General features: G+C 37.6%; 1 protein-coding gene across 2 annotated transcripts in view; it reads right to left on the bottom strand.

The window, feature by feature from the left end:
- MYPN (myopalladin) overlaps nt 1-21,275 on the bottom strand; it is a 49,889-nt gene that overhangs the window by 18,619 nt on the left and 9,995 nt on the right. The window contains exons 2-11 of one of the 2 annotated variants that reach the window (XM_026059964.1): nt 20,029-20,204; nt 18,370-18,448; nt 16,158-16,305; nt 14,188-14,259; nt 13,839-13,980; nt 12,553-12,576; nt 10,375-10,491; nt 9,257-9,623; nt 6,200-6,787; nt 4,395-4,542 (exon numbers count right to left, since the gene is read on the bottom strand). In XM_026059964.1, the coding sequence (XP_025915749.1) occupies nt 4,395-4,542; nt 6,200-6,787; nt 9,257-9,623; nt 10,375-10,491; nt 12,553-12,576; nt 13,839-13,980; nt 14,188-14,259; nt 16,158-16,305; nt 18,370-18,448; nt 20,029-20,204 (1,861 nt within the window). The remainder of the gene's footprint in view (nt 1-4,394; nt 4,543-6,199; nt 6,788-9,256; nt 9,624-10,374; nt 10,492-12,552; nt 12,577-13,838; nt 13,981-14,187; nt 14,260-16,157; nt 16,306-18,369; nt 18,449-20,028; nt 20,205-21,275) is intronic. The other variant, XM_026059965.1, reaches the window with a different exon arrangement.

The following is a 21,275-nucleotide window of genomic DNA, read 5'->3' as shown; positions in this document are numbered from 1 at the left end:
ATCACTGAAGAAACATTTCTTGTAAATGATTGTGCCCTCTTACATACTTCAAGGCACATGAATACCATGCTATCCAAATGTAAATACAAACCTTAAAGAGTCTAACAAGTCAGTTGTAGCACAGAGCTAAACAATATTTGAAATATAGTTCAGCTCAAACTGGTAGTTCAAGAGGAAAACGGAAGAGAAAGCAAATGAAGTGCACACCTCCAAATCCCACAGGCTTATCAGCTGGAGTGAACAGCTTAGGAGTGTGTGCAAAAGCATGAGAAGCTCAGGTTTCCTTTCCTAGGTGATGAGTTCTACAATCCAGGGTCCTTACCGGAGGAAAACCTGTCTCTACTTGGCTGTTGATTAGATTTAGATCTTGGGAGCACAGCTGCAAATGACTGTTCAAGTATTCAGTGCCAAGACTATTGAGAGTTTATACTTCTTAATACCAAGATCTTGTAATCTGTCTTTGACAGGTTCTTAAATCTGTTTTCATTTCTATTACAGAGCAAACAAGCTTCCATGAGGACTCCTTGGGGTCAAATTCCCATCCAAAATTGTCTATGTTTGCTGACCTTTGGGACATGATGTGAAGCTTGTTTTTGAGCAAACTTTGTTCAGAGTGGCTGAATTAAGTGTAATTCTTGTGCTCTGGGGAATGGAGTTCTTGATGGTTCTTGGGACCTTTCTGAGACTGACTGCTCAGTATGGGAACTGACGTGTTTTATCAGTGCTGAGGGATTAGCCGTGATGTGGCAAGCGTGATGAGCTGGGTGCTGCATATGGCTTTACAGGCCATAGCTTTTAATGATCCAAAAGCTTTTGGACAAACTTTGTATCTCTTCTGCTCTGAAATTTCTTGTAAAGTATTCGCTAGTGAAAGTGGACAATATTCATTTGAGGGCTATGAATAATGGCACCGTTTTCTAAACAGCTTGAGCTTTATTTTTGGTCCTAAAAATAAGGCAGGAGCCATGCTGCTATCTATGTCACATAGACACAAGACACAACCAGAGAAAATTGCCACATGGTATTCTTCACTGTAAATGGCACATATATGTGGGCACAGTTTATAATTCTTATAAGCAAGTTACAGAATGGATAACCTGGGCCTGGGTACTTAATCTTTAATTCTTCCTTTCCTTTAACATTGCGGTTAATTCCTTTACTTTTATTACAGCACAGTATTCTGAGATTTATCTACCTTTTTTTTTTTTCTATCAGTTATATAATTTGTATAGCAAAGTTTTGAGGAGATGATAATATTGCTGTTAATTTTTAAGATTTGCCCATAAAACAGAATTTCTTTTATTTGTAGTCCCATTGATAAGAAGCCTGTGAATAGCTTGGGCATGGCTGCTCTTTTGATTCAACTAGCAGATGAATTACATACAATACCTGTTTTTTTCCACTTGCCAAAATCCCCCCAATTTGTCTGCCCATTCCTTCCTGCACTAATTTGTTTCTACATGACATGTTCCAGCTGAACCCTAACAAGATACTTTGTTTGCAAGCGCTCATAAGGAAAGCAAAAGGCCCGATAGACTAGATAGAGAGCACCAACAGTACCCCATACCTGCAGGCAGGGAGTTAGGCTGTTCTCCTGGGAGTGAATAGCTGTGAGTTAACTGTCTTCAGTCAAAGGAAGAAACTGAACTGAAGTCTCCCATATCCTGGGATTTATCCTAACCTCCTCCTGCAATTGGATAACCTAATTCTCATTTAGTGTGTCTTGCATTTGAAAGAATTGAGCAAATCCTACTGAAGAGCTTTGGAATAATTGAACTACATTTGTTTAATGTTCCTATCTGTTGATGAAACGTCACCTGCAATATAATACACTACCATCTGCATAAATAACAGGTGTGGTGGTTTTTTCTGGTAAAAATGACAGCTTGTTACTACATGTACTTGGTCAAAGTTGCAGCCAGAATCTTAGCACAATCATATTTTTATTTCTGTCAGCACTGCATGACTATCGTAGCTGTAGAAGACTACAGACTAATCTGTTCTGTCTCATGCAACATCAGCAGAATTACCAACTACATTCTCATTCTAGATTTCTTTATTGTTGGTGATGAATGATGTACTGGATGAAACAGAAGGAATACATCTGGATTAATGGATATCGTGCTGGTTGCGTAATGCTGACACATAGCAAAATCTTGACTTGTAAGCTAAACACTTTTCATATGGAAGTCAGTGACAGATAATAAATAGAGCACCAGGATGCAAATCACTCATGTCCATTGCTGCATTTTATAGAGTAATATAAAACAATACCAGTACTTTAAGACACAGACTTGTCACCTGCAGCTTTCATTCTGGATGATTCCTACATGTTCCACAGATATTGTAAATGAGATTAAATGCTACTATTGAAATACTGAGACACAACCGAGTTCTCTCAATAAGAAAAATGCTATGGGATACATCTTATGAGAAGGAATTTTTAAAATAGCATGTCGAAAATATAAGGAAGCCACCCTTTTAAGATTCTTATTGGATACAGTACTTCTCCATTCGTTATACTGTGATCTTTTATACACAGGATAGTTGTGTTAGTATTTATGAGAAAGTGAATAAGAAGCCCTTTGCTGCCCTTATAATAACCAATTTAATGCAGATGTGCTGTATATAGGATGAAAATGTCTCCTTTTTAATTTTGTGTTAACCACAAGAGGAAAAAAGATGACAAAATCTATGGGGGTGAATTCAGCATGCCAATATATTATTCTCAGGATGTTGATTTTTGTATAAATGGTAAAGGAATAGGAATTTTGGCAAATACTGTGCATCTTCTAGTCTTTAAATAATTGCTGCTTTTATTGAGGAAAAAACTCAGACTTGAATTTGCTAGAGTCAGCTAAAGCAGTGACTTTCCCAAATGTGGAAGAATAAAAGCATTAGTGATTCACTATGGGGACTGAGGGGGAAAATGAAGTGACTTTTACTGAGCAATCCTAAAATTGTTGTTTTCTAGTTAATTACCATTCACATTCTAATCACCATAACAATTAAAGAAGTGCCAGCTTTGAGCTTCTTCTGAGTTTGGGGGACTTTGAAATCAAGATTTTGGTTTGTTCTCATACAGAATAGTAAGTAAGTATATAAATAACTTTTGCTGTCAGCAGATAACTTTGACAGTAGTAGTGACCGTTGTTTCTAAAGGGGTTATCATGCAGTTAACTTGAAACACTGAGCGGTATTTCACAGTAGCTGTCTAAATAATTTGTCTTACTATCATAGCAAGTACAAATCGTAACACTTGTGATTCRTCTGCAAAACATACCACTTGCCAGTTGTTTTACTCAAAGTGGTTTGGCAGTGTGATCTGTCAGAAGGAAAGGTTAACAGCAAAATTAAAAAAACAGGGATTACACTGCAGTTGTCCACAGAGGATAATTCACTCCATGGACTCCATAGCTTTTTGCTTATCCTTGCAAGTTCTCTGTCGGAAGGGCTGATAGACATTGTGGAAAGTTCCCTTATTCGTGACAAATCAGGGCAAACAGCTATTTGTTGTGTTAAGCCTGAGCTGGTGGGACAACTATAGATGGCTCCATGGCCAAGGTGAGGGCAGAACAGTTGCCTGCAGACGGAAGAGCTAGCCTGTAGTCCTTAGTACATCCTGCTGGTATTCAAGGGCAGCCAAACCTGTCTTACAGTGATTTCAAACTCAGAATATTATTTCATTTTTTATTCCTGCTTTAATTTCTAAATTTTAATTTTAATTGAATTTTAATGTCACTGCCCAGATCTGGTGGATTTGTTGATTCCAAATAAGACTGAACTGATTCCTTGAGCTTTGTAAAAGGCTTGTTATTTTGCTAATAGTGTCAGCCCTAATGTTTGGTGCCAGTAACAACTATCAAAAACTTTATTTGTTAAGGTCCTAACAAGTTCCTGTCAATTCATATAATTCAGGAGATTTGGAAGAATATGTTTATTGCCAAAAAATGAAAACAGCATTTTAGTTCAACCAAAGTAAAAACAGAAACTTTTTCTTTACACAGTTTGATTACTTTACTCCTTAGTTTGTCTTAGAAATACATAGTGTGTGAATGTGCAGGTGTGCAATGAGTTGAGCAACTTGTAAAGTGAAAAAAATAAATCCAAGGTACAGAAGCTTCTGTGAGAAGAAAAAAGTTTTACATTGCTACCATTCTCTATTAAAAATGTAATTCACTCACAAAGTAAAACCTCTACAACCGCATCCCCTCATACTTCCTATTTAAAACTCCAGTTTGCTTTTCCACATTAGCACTTACCACAAAAGGTTACTCTGCAAAGTAGCGTAGCAGCTCAGCCACACAGCCATACAAACATCTATTGTTCCACAAGTCATAATACATGTCTTGTTCATGAGTGAAATTTATTTTAATAACACTTGATTTTCTTACCTGCTGACTACTATGTTGATTAACATCCTCTCTGAAATGCAGTTTTCTTTCCAGGTCCTTTAGAAGTGCCACTTTATTGTCCCGAATAGAATCATCTGTTGATAACGTCAGAGGCTTCAGATTTTTTTTTGTTAATCCCTGTGTTGAGCTATTAAGAGAAAATTCTGTTACTAGCATGCAGCAACCAGTATATTTTTTTGTCACCTGACTGATATGATATGTTAAGCTTCAACTTTCTAGAGGAACCTATCATTTACTTATGCAGAAGCTAAAGCATAATATAGGATCTGATTTTTGGTACTATTTTAATGGTGCATCCCATTCCCATTAATGCCAGTAAGAAGGAATTAAGGTACACATCTAAAAGAGAATAAGCATAATAATACTATAATAACCATCTTGGTTCCATTTCTGGAATAATGATTTCACAATGAATGCCCAAGACATGTACAGGTGTTTCCATAGGTACACAATTAGTACATTTTACTGTATCAGGCAATAATTTAGAAAGTTAATACAATTTCTTATCCATCTTCATTTTATGTTTTCAGCGATCATTCACTCTTTCTGTGAACTTTTACTTCTTTCACTTCTTCTACCCTTTTATGAGACCTTATGAGTGCAAAGAGAATAGTTGTGCTTGAGCACTTGTGCACCCACTCTGAGGACAGGCTTAGGCAGAGTTTTAGAACCTTTACTCTGAACATAACTTTCTTACGTATGCCTGCCCACAATGCTGGGGCCATGAGGGATGCCACGCCACGCATGTGCCACAGGGTGATTGCTGCACTCCGGAAGAGACTGGTTACCTTTCTGTGCTGCGCAATTGGGAGGTCTGAGAGTAGGAGTGCAATAGTGGTTTGAAGGCAGGATTTCTTCACGGAGAGAGTGGTGAGTGCTACCTACACAGGGTCGCTTTTTTCTGTTAGAATTATAGATTGGTGGATGTAGTATCGGGAAGATAGTTAGGAGACTGCGTCTTACTCGTGGCTATCACTGCCTTGAAATGTACCATGGGTAAAAGTGGGGAAAATACTTCTTACTTTGTGCAGAATTTGGAGTTCTTAGTCGTGCTAACACAGGGTTCATGTAGTCTGTAAAAGGGATATTAATTTCAACTCTACCAGTAAAAAAGGGACTCTTAAGGCAACAACCTTTCCTGTACATCATCATCCTTTTTTGCTTGTTTGGAGGTAGCCATTCTGTCACAGCAGTCATTCTGACTGTCAGTGGAAACATTTATGTGCAAACCATTAACTCTCCTGAGATTTTCCAGGGGGCTTTAAATATAGAAGGTATTGCAACCAGAAAGATACCTTTTCATAAGTTATTTCTTAGATTTACCTGGCCTAAGAAATAACTTATATTATGAGGTATCTTTTAAAACTTTACTCATTGCTTACAATAAATAAGAATGTTTTTATAGCTCATATAGACGAATAGTCTTAGAGTGACTAATCCTGCATGCTCATGAAATCTCTTTTCTCCTGCTAATGCAGTCCTGGGAATCTCTGCCTGCGCTCCAGAATTCTTGTCTGTATCTCTTTTTAAACTCCCATTTCTCTATCTTCATTTTATATTACCCTTGAGGTATCTTGTTACAGAAGCTACTATCTCTTTCTTCCTTAACTGAATGTAAAGGTTAGATGAAATGACCAAAATATATGAACAGCTTGTGCTTCTATTTTATGAATGACTTACATATCAGCAAACTTCCCACAGAACCCCTGAACAGAAATGCATCTTAGTTTGCTTCGTAAGTATTTCTTGCCCCTGCTTCGACACATGGGGTTTACGCTACTTACGTAAGTGGTGTACTTCTGGGCAGTCCCATTGCGTTGGTTGATGGCACAGTAGGAAGTGAAGGAAGAACAGCACTAAGAAAAGCTACTGGATTCTGCATCCGGCTGGTGGGGGAGATAGGAGCAGGAGTCACACTTTGTGGCTGAAACTGTTTCCCGCTAGATGCAGGAACTATTAATGGAGGCACCATGGATTCTTTAGGACTTGGTAGAGACTGTTCACTTCTGCTTGTAAACCCTCCTGAAGACCTTGACTGGGCAGATGGAGAAGTTCCTATGAAATTTTCCTTGTTATTTGTTCTTTGGGTTCCTTGAGGGACATTGCTGAATGATGTCACTGAGGAGCTAGAAGAGGAATTGGTGGGTGATGTGGTCTGTGGTGGTAGGAACTGCTTGGGTCGGGTGTAGCTGAACGATTGTGAAGGAGACGCTTTGCCTTGTTTGTACATAGTTGAGGTGAGCTGTTGGTTGAGTGAAGTAGCAGAATTCAGTAAAGCTGAGCTGAATGACAGCTCTCTTGTAGATGTCTGATGCAGTTGCTGTTGTTCAAGCAAGACCTGGTTGTGGAGCTGTTTTAACTGCGTCTGATCACTGCATTCAAAATAAAGATGAGCAAAATTGGTCATAAGCCAAGGTAACCCCCAAGCATGCTGGCCGATTACATTTCCATATGTAACTATCCACATGTGAATTGGAAAAGGAAAAATTCTATGCCCTGTGACATAGAGGTAGGGAAAGCTGCTACATGACGTATTCTGTGACATTATGGGAAGAGCATAATGTTAGCTGGCTGCCAAACAAAACTTTTCCTTCCTCTCCCTTGCCAGTGTCACAATAAAAGCTTTTTGGTAGAAAATTATTTGACTGAAGATGATTCTTACATTTTAAAAGAAGAAATATAAAACTCTTACCTGAAGACATTTTGAGGGATAACATTGTCAAATTCTGCTCTACATCACCATAGTACCTCTCCCCTTGTGTAACTGAGAGTAGGATTGGGTTTATAGGAATTTTAAATGAGTATTTGCAATCCAGATTGCAGTCATTCATCTCCAGTTAAAGTGGGTTCTGAAACCAGCATTTTGGCTAATAAAGCTGTGTAACAATCCGCCACAGCAGAAAATAGTTTAGGTGGTGTTGATGTTCAGTGACAGGCCAGAGAGTACATCATTCAGGGAGGATGTGCATTTCATGCCATTTTTATTTCCTAGATGCTATTTATTGTAGAGGTCCTCAGGGTTTATTTACTCTGCAGTTAAGGAAATTATTTTGCCATGTCAGTGGTTCATTTTGTTATTGTGTATATGGAAATATAGCATATGGAAAATAGGCTAAATTTTCCCCTTCCAAAAACATAAAGGACATAGAGGATATGAAAAATGATCATGTAATAAACTGTCCAATATTAATTAAATATTGTTAAAAAGTGAGAAATGTAGATTAGATGTAGAAGTAGAGATCAGCCAAAACTGATACTGCCAAACCAAATCCATGAAGTCAACAGAGCTCCTTTTTAGATAAAAGAATTATTGTTTCTATAATTTATGGCACAAAAATCATATTAAAGGCAGATTAAAATAGCAATTTCAGGCTTTCGAACACTAGAAAATGGCAGGACTGAAATTGTGCAGTCCTCTTTTTTTCTCTTTCATCTGCATAATAATGCACTCATTTGTTACAGTTTTTTTCTGAGAGAAATCCTGCTTTATGCAAGCATTGGGCAACATAAATAAATAGAGCTTCTGCTTACCCCTTAAACACCTTATAGCACTGAAAGAAAATAAGGCTGAGAATATGGGGCTAACAAATAAAAATCATTGCTCCAAGTTCTGCTTCTGCTATATGATATGTAACTTCTGTTTCCTCCCTTGTAAAGTTGGTACTATGAAATCACATCCCTGCTTAAGAATACCAACGAATTACTTTATAAAGTCCTTCCTGGGCCTTTAGTTAAAGCTTCTGCCTGTTTAAGAAATAAAATGAAGGCCTCCATATGCTCTTTGGAAACTAGATTGGGGAGGTTCTGAGCATGCTGAAAGGTTGTTTCTTTATTAGCAGCAGCGTGTACAGGCGTACCTCGGAGATATTGCGGGTTCAGTTCCAGACCACCGCCATAAAGCAAATATCGCAATAAAGTGAGTCACACAAATTTTTTGGTTTCCCAGTGCATATAAAAGTTATGTTTAAACTATACTGTAGTCTATTAAGTGTGCAATAGCTTTATGTCTAAAAAAACAATGTACAAAATGTGACACAGAGACACAAAGTGAGCACATGCTGTTGGAAAAATGACGCCGATAGACTTGCTCGATGCAGGGTTGCCACAAACCTTCCATTTGTTTAAAAAAAAAAAAAAAAAAAAAAAGAGGCAATATCTGCAAAGTGCAATAAAGCGAAGCGCAATAAAATGAGGTATGCCTGTATTCCGGAAATTGTCCTCTAAGAAAATTACATTGTGCCTTAAAATTTCCCCTCAGACTTACAGTGCAGTAATCCTGCAGGTGCTTATTTGTTCAAGTGTTTTCACATCATCATACACCTCCAAGTTATTTTATCTGTTTTAGGAGGAGATTACTTTTGTGGGATATAAAGTCATGAGGCATAGCCCTGTGGACCTGCGTTTGCTTCCTTTAATATGTATAAGACAAAATATGTCTGCTTTTAGCAAAATTATATACTCAGAATTGAGAGAGAGACATTTGAAGAACCTGCTTTTATTTTGCCGTACACTAGCAGTATTGTTCATCCCTTGTTTACAGCAGAAACCAGTGTGGAATTAAAAAGGTATTTAAAAGCAGAAAATATTTCCTTTTGAAATTGGAAAACACTTTACTTTTTTCAAGAGGAGTATACAGAAAAAATCTAGCTTCTAAGACTACAGTTTAGTTAGACCAGCACCATGTGATAAGGACTTTTTTTTTTTTTTTTTTTTACTGTGCCTGAATTTTTTGCACCTAGTGCAATAGTGTCCTGGTCTATGAATAGGTCAGGTACATGTGATAATAGAGATATTGAATAATAACAGTGACACTACTGAGACTTAGAATCCCTTTTACTTACAGCTTTGGTTTGGCCAGTACCGGTGGGGGCTCCTTGGAGGGCGATGTTGGCTCTGGTATTTTTGTTGCCTGTCCATTTATCCTGTCCGGGAAATAGCTGGGTCTGATTTCGTTTGCAGCCCCAGGTCCATCCTCTGATACTGATTCACTTTTATCATCTTCAGGCAGCTTGAAGTGCACACGGAGACCTATCTTGGAACTTGATCTGGGTTCGTTGTGGTTCACAAGAACACCTTCGAGTTTAGGCTTTGGGGGCTGGTTTGCCACAGGGTGGGAAGGAATACTTGGGGGAGGTTGATGTTCAGCAGCAATTAAGTTGATGGAGCTCATTGTATGAAGAGTAGCAGCATTACTTCTGTCTTCGGATGCTAAAATTGCAAATATTAAACTTCTGGTTATACATAAATACCATGAATTATAATGAAATAAAATCATGAAAGTTGCAATTTGCAAAAACTCTCCCTAATGTCCTGTCCAGCTGTTGGAATGAGTTATTTGACCTCATTTATTTAACAACCAGTTCCTTAACAAAGGAATGTCATAAAGTGAATAAAAAAGAGCCATAACTAGTTTGGAAGATCCTTTAGTGGTCTACAGCCATGTTGCCCATGAATTCTGCCAGTGTCTTCAGGATACAAACTTTCATTACAGAGGAGTCGCAGCTTTTTTAGTTGCGAAGAGCACTGCCAGACCTCTAAACTGGGGGCAACAGTGTGCTGTGCCTTCATGCGCTGGTTCTTCACTCACCTACCTGCTTTGTGCCTTAGGAAGGTAAATCATTTAGGCAGTATCGAAGGATCTGTTCTGAGGTTTCCTGCTTTGGGCTCTGCACTAAAGGTTTACAGAAACAGCAAACTAGGCAGAGACCACAGAGATTCCAAAAATGGCTACTGCCCAAATCCTGAGGTCAGACAGTTCCCTTTGAGGAAGGGCTGCTGTGGGATTCACTCCGTAACGTTGCTGGCTCCTTCACAAGCGTCAGTGGTGTGTTTCGAACTGGGGAAGGGCACTGTGAAAAGGCAGCAATCTGTGCGTTGGATACGCGGCCTGGGCTGCACTGTGCCACAGCCTGCTGTGCTTACATTTACTGGCAAGCAAAGGACTAAAAGCATCTCTTACCTTTGACAGTTAGATGAGCTATACTAGATACTGTGCCATATTTATTGCTCGCGGTACATGTAAAACTGCCAGAATCTTCTGAGAATACTTCAGCGATTACCAGAGTACAAATTTCCTCTGCAAAGCATCAGAGCAGTGTTATTACTTTAAGCGAACGTGCATTGAACAAACACACAAAGACTCGGCTACCCTGGGGGACATTTCTTTAACGTTTTCCACCTTGCTCAGTTTGATTTTCGTTTCATCTGTATTAACAATTTTGGCAGGCTTTGTGTGCAGCAGCTGTTACCAGCATTGTGTGCAGCAGCTGGTACCCTCTGTGCTCCAACATGCCCAACCGAAGCGAGGAAGAACAGGTGTCAGCAGTGCTTGGAGAACATGAGAAATGTCCTCCTGTGCACATGAAATGCAGCCTTTTTCTCTGAAGAACTTAAAACTGAATTTGGAGAAATACAGTGGACTCTGACCTCGCAACTCACTAAAACATGGGTTTTCTAAATCTGTTTGCACATTGAAAGATTAGTTATAATTAATTGGGAACAATTCAAGTTGAGCCACCCTGTAAGGTGAAGAGATGCAAAATGCATACATTTAGGCCAGCATTTTTCAAAAGTGCCAGTGCAGCTTTGCAGGTAGGGGGGATTCTGCTAATTGTCCCTATGGAAAGTTGCCTTTTCCCTTCTTTGTGAAGACTCATGTAAGCACCAAAAATGTGTGTGCAAAATTGTACTAGGAAAAATGAAATTCTGTCTTGAAAAATCAATCTGGGGTTAGGATATTCCTGTCTGGGCAATATCTGGCATGTCTAGGCAGCAACTTCCAGCTGATGACTACCTATGGTGGTGGGATTTTACATATTTTGTTTGGTCAGGTAGCTGGGAAAGGGAGGAAGGGTAACCTTTCAAATATATTGAAATGTGGGCTGATAGCGTTTCTTCAGTAGTCAGTGCCTACTTTGCTACCGTTTTGCAAGAACCTTTCCTAAAAAAACACAGGTTTAATATTTTCTCAGTATTTCTGTAGAAGACTAAAGCACATTTAATTTTTTTTATTTCATATCATCACTGAGGAGAATCTAGTAGCAACACAGAGATTATTTGCTAACAGCTATAGGAGAATAATAGTTTATTATAGTACTAGGATTATAGAACTGATTTAAGGCATTATAGTGTCTAGTTTATAGTACTTGGATTTGCCAACCATTGCGTGCATGGAAATCCAGATTCCTTCTGAATGAGTAGCAGGCGATGAGGCAGTGACAACTGCACCCAACTGATTACCCTCTAAAAACTGTTTCACATTACTCAGCAGTGATGCCACTGGACAGTAAAGGAATGGCATCGGTGCGTTCTGGTGGAAGCTCCATTTTTTTCCTTCTCAAGTCTAAGAGAGTGTTGCAGAGAAAGGGAAAATACAGGATTTCTCAGAGTCTCTTTCAAGACACTTGTTGGGTTAAGAAACTTTTAATAGGGCAGGGAGAAGGGTTATGGAATTCCATATTCCATAAGAATTAAAACTCATTTAGTAATTTTCTCCTTAAGAGGGGCAGTTTTACTTTTTACCAGTGAAAAGCGTAACTACGAGAGTGATTGTCTCGTGGAGAGGTAATCAAAATCTGTAAGGCTTCTCTGCTCAAATCCTGCAGAGTAGCCTATGTTCTGCTCTGACCCTCAAAATTAGCAAATCCAGCCACTTTTACAGGATTTGCTGATACCAGGGGTGGAACACCTGATGTGACACTCTCGTATTACACTGGTAGGGAGCAAAGGGAATGGCTGACATGGCTAAACATCTGATGCAATGCTCCCTAACTGGTAAACCAGATAAAAATAGCTCAGTCCTACATCATCTGGTGTACTTCTGATCCCCAGATACAAGAGAGTTTCATACGTTCATTTTGTTAATCTTTAGCTCATAAGCAGGTAACAGGCCCTAAGACGGAATTGTGTCAAAGCAGAATAGAAACATTATTTTCTTCAAAATTATAAAATCAACTCAAGTTCTAGTGCATTTTACATCCTTTAAACATTCTACAGTGCAATGCATCTCACCAATAGCTACAGAACATTTTTAAAGTTACCTTAATTTAATTATGGAGTTAAAATAATTCTTATTTTGTGAGGTTAAATCACCATATTTATATAACCAAAAAGGAATAAACCTTTAGATGATACTCACCTGCTTCAGCCATAGATCGTGGTTCTAAAGGGAAGAACAGAATTAGTAGATTGAATATATTTACTTTTGCCAATACAATTAATTTTTTTCTTAAAGACTAACTATAAAGCTTGATCTTCTCTTTATGATGCAATATTCCTTTTGATGCAATTTTCTGTTTAAGAGATGGCAGAGACAACCAAGCCTTGTACTCAACAGTGTGTCAAGTCTACTGAATGTTTTTCCTTATTTCAGTTGGCTAAAATTTTGGTGAAATATTAGACTTAAACTTGAAACTGTTTTAATGAACCAGTGTTTGTCAAATTGAATCTTTTGCCTGATCTCTTTGTAGTTTCTCTTAGAACATTTACACTGAGATTTTCTACACCAACACAAGGTGCTGGAATCAGATCCTTAGTCAGAGAAGGTTTTGGTGGAAATATCTAGTTATATTTAATAATAAACCATTATATCTTCATGCTTATGTTTTATTTAGAATTTTTCTTTTGAAAAAAAAAGTTCTTATTTACTATAATGCTATAGTGCACTATAGTATATTTACTACAGCACTTATGAACAGGAGGTAAATTCTGCACGAAGTAGTTTTTTGCAATCTTAGTACTATTTTAGTGTGTCTTGAAGACAGTTTCTGAAACTATTACACAGTGAAATCAAGTTATGATAAAACGTTGTTTCATTCAGATTTGTTTTAGTGTGAGGTTTAAAGGACTTCTATCAAGTTTTAGCAGTTATAGCATTCCAGAGAATTTTGAGGAAACTGCAGACATTGGGGCTACATTTGAAAATGATAGTAGGAGCATATATTTACAATATCTATCAGGTAGCGTGTGCGCACACATGAATGCATGAGCGTACACATGTATCAAGTCACTTTTGCAGATAAATAAGCAATTAACAGTCCATTAGCATTAGTATAATAGCACTTGACCTTAACTGAAAGATGGGGCACTTTACAGGCGATGGAACTATACGTAAATGGTTATGAAAAGAAAACCAAACACAGCAGAAATAAGACTGAGTCAGAAGAAGACACTGAAATAGCAGACAGAGGAAAGTAGAAGGCCAGATGATACAATAGTTTGGGGAACCTCAGACAAATACTACCTGTGAATATTCTGTTCAATTCACCCCCAGTTTTGGCTTTTGGGACCCAGTTTTTATTGTCATAAAATATGGCTTAGGTAGTTCTTCCTATTGTGATAAGAAATTCCAAGTGTTGCTAGGTTAGGAATTTTGTTGTGTGCCTATATTATGTTAGATCCAACAGTTCCACACAGGAAACATACTTTTCTGCAATATCCTAAAATCTGGCGAATCTGCTATCAGTGTTCCTTCTCTGTACCATTCAACCTTTGGGGAAGGAGCTCCTTTCACCCGACATTCAAAGACAACGAGCTGCCCTTCAGAAGCTGAAATATCCTGCAACATCTAATAGAGAGAATGAATAGACATGGTCAGTTTTATTGGTCCAGAAGTAATATTGATTTTCATAAGATTTCATAAAGCCACTTAAATCTTTGAATGCCTTAAAATGTATAAATAATTCCTTTTTTTCCTTTGATAGCTATAAAGTTTTAATTAGCTCTCCATACAATTAGCATCTTTAATTTTCAAATATGTCATAAAACAAATTACCTTTGTAAATACAGGAGCAGCTATTATAGGTCTTCCATCCAGTCCTTGCAAATAGTTAGTGGGGCTTTGAGCCTGTAGATTGCAAAGCATCACATGATGAAGTTCAGGTATACAGAGGATATTATTCCATATACAGGAGAAGCATGGTGTGTCCTTGCATGCTAATTAAATCTTTTGAAAGTTAATAAGCTCAACTACCACTCCTCTTGGATGTTAAATGGAGAGGGCTTCCCATTCATAAAGTAAAAATGTTATTCTAGGTTAACTAAATTCTGAGACTGAATATTGAAAAATGTATTGAGCTTAGGATAGCATTCCTGTTATAGAGCCTTAGACTAAAAAATCATTCAGGTGCTGTATACTGGAAATACAGAAAGTGTTTGTTTTTTTCCTAAGAAAATTGTGTTCCAGAAGGAAGTGGATACCTGACTCTATGCCGAATTGCAAGGTAAATCCTTGTAAGGTCACCTGAGCTCATGCAAAGTGTGTTTTATGCTCTTGGAATGGCACAAAAGAGATGTTAGTGGGGAAAAGTGCAAAACAGAATATTTAATGGGGTGAATAAAAGTTGCTGTCTTGTAGACTGCTCGTAGTGATCTTCCTGGATGGATTGCTGCCTGAGTGCCATAAATGCTGTTTTAAAACATTGCCTTATTGTGGTAATCATGTCAAAAGAGACTTTATTGCAGTGTATTATAATACCCATCATTAATACTTCAGGAAGGCAAATCTATGTAGGCTGCTTGGTGTAGACCCCTTTTAGGCATCTGACTTACAAAATATTCCTGGATGTTAATAAGGGAAAGTTAAGTCATGTGTGTGACTGCTACTCTAAATCTCCTTTGCCAAAACCAAACAGATTTACAGAGGTGGAGTATCACCCTATTGATCTTCAGTGAAATCAAAATGAAATTACTTTCTCCCTGGCAAAACTTCCTTATATAACTTGATTAATAGCATTTTTCTTTTTGATGGGAATAGAAACTGCCCCAAATCAGCGGAATTAGTCATGCAGTATCTTTGGAGAACATAGACTAATTTTATAGGTAGTGTCTTATAAGCCAACAAGATTGAAAGTGGTAATTTTTGAGGCAACTGTCAGTCCAGAGTTAGGCAGCCTACATCAATATGTATTACAAAGGCTTAATTCTATTGTCATTGTAGTTGAAAGTAAACTCCCATTACTTCAGCTATTCTGTGCCCGTTTATTGGTTACCACCTAGTTCTAGGCTGTAGACCTTTTAAAGGCAGTTCAAAAGGAGTTTCTTGTTAACATTTCAGTTTTATTTGTTTATAACTTTTGAACTAAATATGGCTAATAATTCCTATTAGGAAAGAATCCATACTTCAGAGTAGTCTGATAGTTTGCAACAGAAAGGACGAGAAATACATGCTAAATTAATTAGAAACTCCTCAATACGGATATTGAAATGTTATGTGCTAAACAAGCATAACTACATATAAAGTAAACATAGTAGTGAAATGATTTAGCCTAAAATAAGTCTCACATAAAGAAAACAATCTGAAGTGAGTTTTGTAGAGAGAGAGGAAAAAATTATCGTCTGTCACTGTTGGAAGCGAATGAGTCAGTGGGCAGTATGAAGACGCAAGCGAGCTTACTTGCACATCCGAGTGTCCTTCACGGCATGCAGGGTCTGACCTGCCGGAGTGCACGCGGTGCCTGCCACTGCCTGGGCTGCCGGCAGCTGCTCCGTTTGCTCACCGCCGCAGGGCTGCCTGCAACCTGGGGATGAAAGGTTCCCTTCCCTCTGCCAGGTGCTAAAGGTTAGCTGGCAGGCAGAGCAGCTCCGTGTACGTGACTACTGCATGCTTAGACCGTTCAAAGCTGAAGTTCAACACAGCAGAGCACAAACTAGGAAATTTGGGTGTTCTGAATCATAAGCTGTAGAAGAAATACCTTTTTAAGGCTTTTATTTTTCCTTGGAAGTACACCATATTGTTTCCCATACCTGATTAACTGGTATTGACGCAGGCTGAACCAGTACAGACACAGGCTGGACCATAGCAGATGATGCCCTGGAGGTTTCTTGATGCCTGGCTGCAGCTTTAGCAGCAGGAGATGCTGCATTCAAAGAGATGTCAGCTGGCTTTGGGGTGCTGTGAAATATGAACCAAAAAGAAAGTTCTGTTGCTTATAGTATTCTTGTGTAGCTGGAAGCTGGAGCTACGTGTGTCCCCTAATTATGTCCTTCCCAGCTCCATGGCAATCTCAGCCTCACTTCTGGGATTGGATTCCAATTGATCTAAACAGATATGTACTCCCAGGTAAATTGCATTTTGTAAGAATTGGGCTGCATAAACTTCAGTTATGCCAAATGTAATAAAATGGCCTGGATTAACTCAACTGTGGCTTGAAAGCTGCTCTCATCAGCTCAGAGCAGCGTGGAAGGGCAGTGCCAGTTTCTCAGTTGTGCACGCTGCTCCCTGAGATGTATGAAGATATGAACCTATAAGGTAATGGAAATACTTTGGTCTGCTTAGATACAGAATCAATAATTTTCTGCTGAAAAAGTAGAGAGAGAAGTTTTCTGACAAACATCTGATGGAGTTGTGGTAGTGTACAGGTTGGCACCTGTTCACTTCTGTTAGGTTGTTTCTATATGGAAGTAAAACAGCTGGCCCTATTTATTTTTACTGCTAAGTGGAATAACGCAAACAATGAAGTCTTTTTACTCCATTTCTTCAAGTATTGCATTGGCTGCTCTGGCATGTAGCATGGGCCCCTCAGGAAAGCCAGCCTTCAAACCAGAGAAAGCCTTACTCGGGTTGAATGTACAGTTGCTGAGATCACTGATTTCTCATTCGAAATTTAGAACATTTTTAGCAGCTGTTCTCATATTAATTCCCTTCAATTACAGGTGTCCAGGTTCTTGTGATGACAGCTGGAAGCTAAGCAAAAATAAAAAGATGCTCTATTATACCCAAACCTTATCTTTTATGATTCTATCATTTGAAGACATCCAGCTACAGTGTCAGAGCGGCGTTTCTTTTTTCTTAAGAAATACAGAATGCAACACATTTCTTCAAAATTTAATGAGGTAAGCAACCTAGAGATGCCATCAAATGATCAGGATCATGGTCAACGCTACATTAGCATCTAATGATGTGAATGAGAAAACAGTGTTATACCTGAGACATTTGGAAAAGTCTGAGCTAGAACTATGAAAACTTAGCAACTGATCCCAAAACCTGTGAGCCTTTCTTGCTCTGATGTTTTATATTAACCCCTAAATTTGTCAAAGTCAATGAACCAATCCAATCTGGAGTATTTTATGACTTTGAGGTAAAAAATCACGTAAGATTGGATTTGCCTTATGTTGGCTTGAGGTCAGTCAAACACACTGTAGTATTTTGTCTTGTATTTTAAAAGAAAATGAAATATGTAGTGAATATAACCTGCTTTAATAAATAATGAAAAAAAAATGGGAATATAAGTCTATCTGATCAAAATTCTCTCTTTGTGAAGCACTCATTGCTTTTGGGATTGAATTCATGTATACAAAGGAGTTCAAAATAAAACATCAATTCTTTTGGTTTTCAACCAGTCTGACTATCTTCCCAGTTGCTAGAAGGACTTCTATTGATTCTAACACCATTGGATCCGGTTCTAAATGCACAGGGAATGGATTTCACTTTGGAAAAAAAAAATTCTGAGGCTTTAGGTTAAATGTGTCTGGCAGTTTTTCTTTCCTATATACTCATCAATTCAGTTAACTCCAGTTCGCATATATTAATTTCCTTATATTAAATCTAAGTAGTCCATGAATAGTAATTTTCTGCCAAAGCCTTCATGACATATTATATTTCCATGTGAGAAATTTTACTGCACTGTATTTTCAAGGCAGACACTTAATGCAGTATTTAAGTCAGGTGTAGTCAAACAGCATCTGTTTTAGGAAATTAATTTTAGTAGCTTAATTTAGCATATTTCTTCTTTTGTCTACATTTAATATAAAAGTTTCAAATAATATTTTAAAGTTTGTTTGAGCACACAAACATATGCCTATTTGTAAAACAACAACAACAACAAACCCAAAACCAAAGCTTAACATGTTGGAAGCTGCAAAATATTAATGGAAACCAAAATTTCTACACTTACTTGTGTGTTGTTTTTTTTTTAACTATGAGAAATATGGGAGATTTAGTGTATTTCAAACTTACTGATCCATTTCGTCTTTGATGGGTTCTCCTTCAGACTCAGAAGAGGAGACTCCTACAAAAAAAAAAAAAAAAAGAATCACTTAGCAGAGTGATTTTTGGAGAAATTTGTCTAAGAATCATGCAAACCTTTACTAAGACTTCCTCTAGAGCATTCTAAGGATATATATTATAAAGCTATGCCAAAAGAAAGAATCACATTGCAGTGGAAATTAACCCAAACTGCATACTGTGTAAGATGCAGAATTGCTATTGACATAATGCGGATTTAGGACAATATGTAATTGAAATGAGGAAAACATCATCCAAGAGTGAATTCCCACCTGGGTGCTCCTCAGCTTCTCTTTAAAATGACCCTAGTATGATTTAGTCTTTGATTGCTGCTCTGGGTCAAGTAAGAGCTTTTTTCTCAGATACCTGATTCTACGAGAAAAAAAAAAAAAAAAAAAGGTGTGGAGGAGAGAGCACTCTGGAATCACATCTATTATTCTTATGCTAGTGCCTTGTAGYGCAGTCTGGAGAAGAAGACTTTAGCTGAGTTTACTAACAGCTGTCTTACTGAGGCATTTTACACTTCTGATTCAGCCTTCACTGCATCTGGAACGTGCACTTTCTCTGTGCTCCCTGCCAATGAGCATCTCCACCAGCCGTGGCTTCCATCCAGCCTCCACTGAGTTAGGTAAAAGCAGGCCTTGGCCCCAGTCTTGAGAACTAGTAAATCCCTGCCAAGCACAGAGATCACCCATTAATGTCAGGGGCAGTGCAAATGCTAAAAAAAGGATTTGTCCTTTCACTGTCAGATTGGAGACGTGAAAGAAGAAAAACAGCAAGGGAAAAGTACCCTTGCATTCAGTAGGGTAGGTACTTTAATTTATGAATGGTCCCACTGTTGTCAGTGATGGTACTCACAGTATGATATTTCTCTGCCTGGCAACTGAAGAAATACAGAAGGAGAAAAAAAGATTCTGTATGTGTATTTTAAATTCGCAATCCTGTTAGCACAATGATGGATGCAATTTAAAATCTTACCAAAAAAAAAAACCTGACAGAAAGACATATAACAAATATCTTAAGCCAGGTAGGATATATTAAATAACGTAAGGGGAAAGAAGAGACTTAAATTTGCTGATACATACTCTGTTTTGTTTGCAGCATCTATTGCGCAAGTAAAAGATCAAATTGCTAGCATGTATTTTGGTTACAAGGTCCCAATAGCAGGTTAGGATCAGGCTACTTTCACATTTTTCTCATTGAAAAAGGCGAAAGCCATCCTATATTCAATTTCTACTAATGGCTGAAGGGAAAAGGGATTAATAAGAATTAGATACAAAGATAAGGCTTCTTTTATTTCCCTAAAGTAACCACAGACAAAAAATATAGGGTGGCATCAGAATCTCTATATTTTTAGACTTTCATCTTACAATGAGATCTATTCAATCTCTGGGAAGCAACACAATAAAAATACATGTAACAGGAAGTCATAATACTTGTTTGAAGGGTGTTTTATAGTGAAATAATAAATGTGTTAATAAGGACTGAAACTGTTAACTTCCTGCCAAGTATTCTGTGCAACAAATCTAATATACAGTTACTATACAAAATACCTAATTGTATCATAATCTTGTATTACCAATTTCATTCCGCAACAATTGCTAACGTTACCTTCTATGTAAATCTCTGCAGAAGTGGAGTCTGTTCCATAGATGTTTGAAGCAAAGCACGAGTAACGTCCTGTATCCTCCTCAAAAGCTTCAACAATAACCAAGGAGTGGCGATCTCCTGCCTGGATAATTTGAATGTCTGGTGAGTTTTCAAGTTCCTTTCCTTCACAATACCACCTGTAAGGCAAAAAATGTTGTTTATCTAGGCAAACAACTTGACAACTAGAATGACAATGTCAGAAGTCTTTCTCACAATAAAACAGGTGGGTTTTTGCCTGAGGGTTTAGATAGGGTACTGCAGGCAAATTGAATCAACAGTCATAGGAATAAACTATTTATGGTTTTCAGACTATGTAGTTGCAGTAAATAACAGAACTCCTTTCTTTGCTGTATTTAAAACATATTAACAAACTAGTTTACATAAGTGAGTCTAGCAAATACTCTTCTAGATATACAGATTTCATTGGGAAAGTAGAAGAAAAGAGAGCTCTGAATTTGAAACACTATCCATCCAGCTCTGAATTCCTCTTGAGATACATTCAGATCTGTATTGTGGCTTAAATCATAGCAAAAATAACTGAATAAACAAATTTCCCTCCAACTTGGGATTGCAAAGTTCATGTTGATTTAAGATGTGACTGAAATTTACTGTAATATATCTGTATTTTTAGACAAGTGGCAGAATTTGAATAGCCAAACGGAGGTGCGTTCACCTTTACCCTATCTCGTCTCATAAACATAGATGTATATAAAACGCCTACAAACAATCTTTGTGTTTTCTGTTTATTGTTGCTTTCTTAACAAGGTATGGTTGGTTATGCATTTCGTGCATATGGGTTGTCATACTGCTGGAAAATTTTTCATACAATTGATTTTTTAAAATTTATTCAATTGTTTCACCAACTATAAATGGTAACTTGGTAAAAGTGCCTCCTAGCCTTTTGATATCTACAAATGCTGTAAAAGCTATGAGAAACATATTTATTATCATATTTTTCAGCAAATTATACTAGTTGTGGAAAAGCTGAGGACAGGTATTTCAATAATAAACTATATTAATGAGTATTTCCTAGCTCATGCTATAAGGTACTTTGATACATTTCCATCTCAGATCATTAAGAAAAGCATTAATAAATACATTTGTCTAACCATTCAATTGTATTTGCCTCTTGGAGGCACAACTTTTTAGAGCAGTTTGTGATATAATTTGGCCGTGAAGAAATCCCCAAGGGAATATCTTGGCAAAAA

This window comes from Apteryx rowi, unplaced genomic scaffold, assembly GCF_003343035.1.
Source record: "Apteryx rowi isolate R43461 unplaced genomic scaffold, aptRow1 scaffold_162, whole genome shotgun sequence".
Lineage (NCBI taxonomy): Eukaryota > Metazoa > Chordata > Aves > Apterygiformes > Apterygidae > Apteryx > Apteryx rowi.
This window is presented reverse-complemented; position numbering and strand designations above follow the sequence as displayed.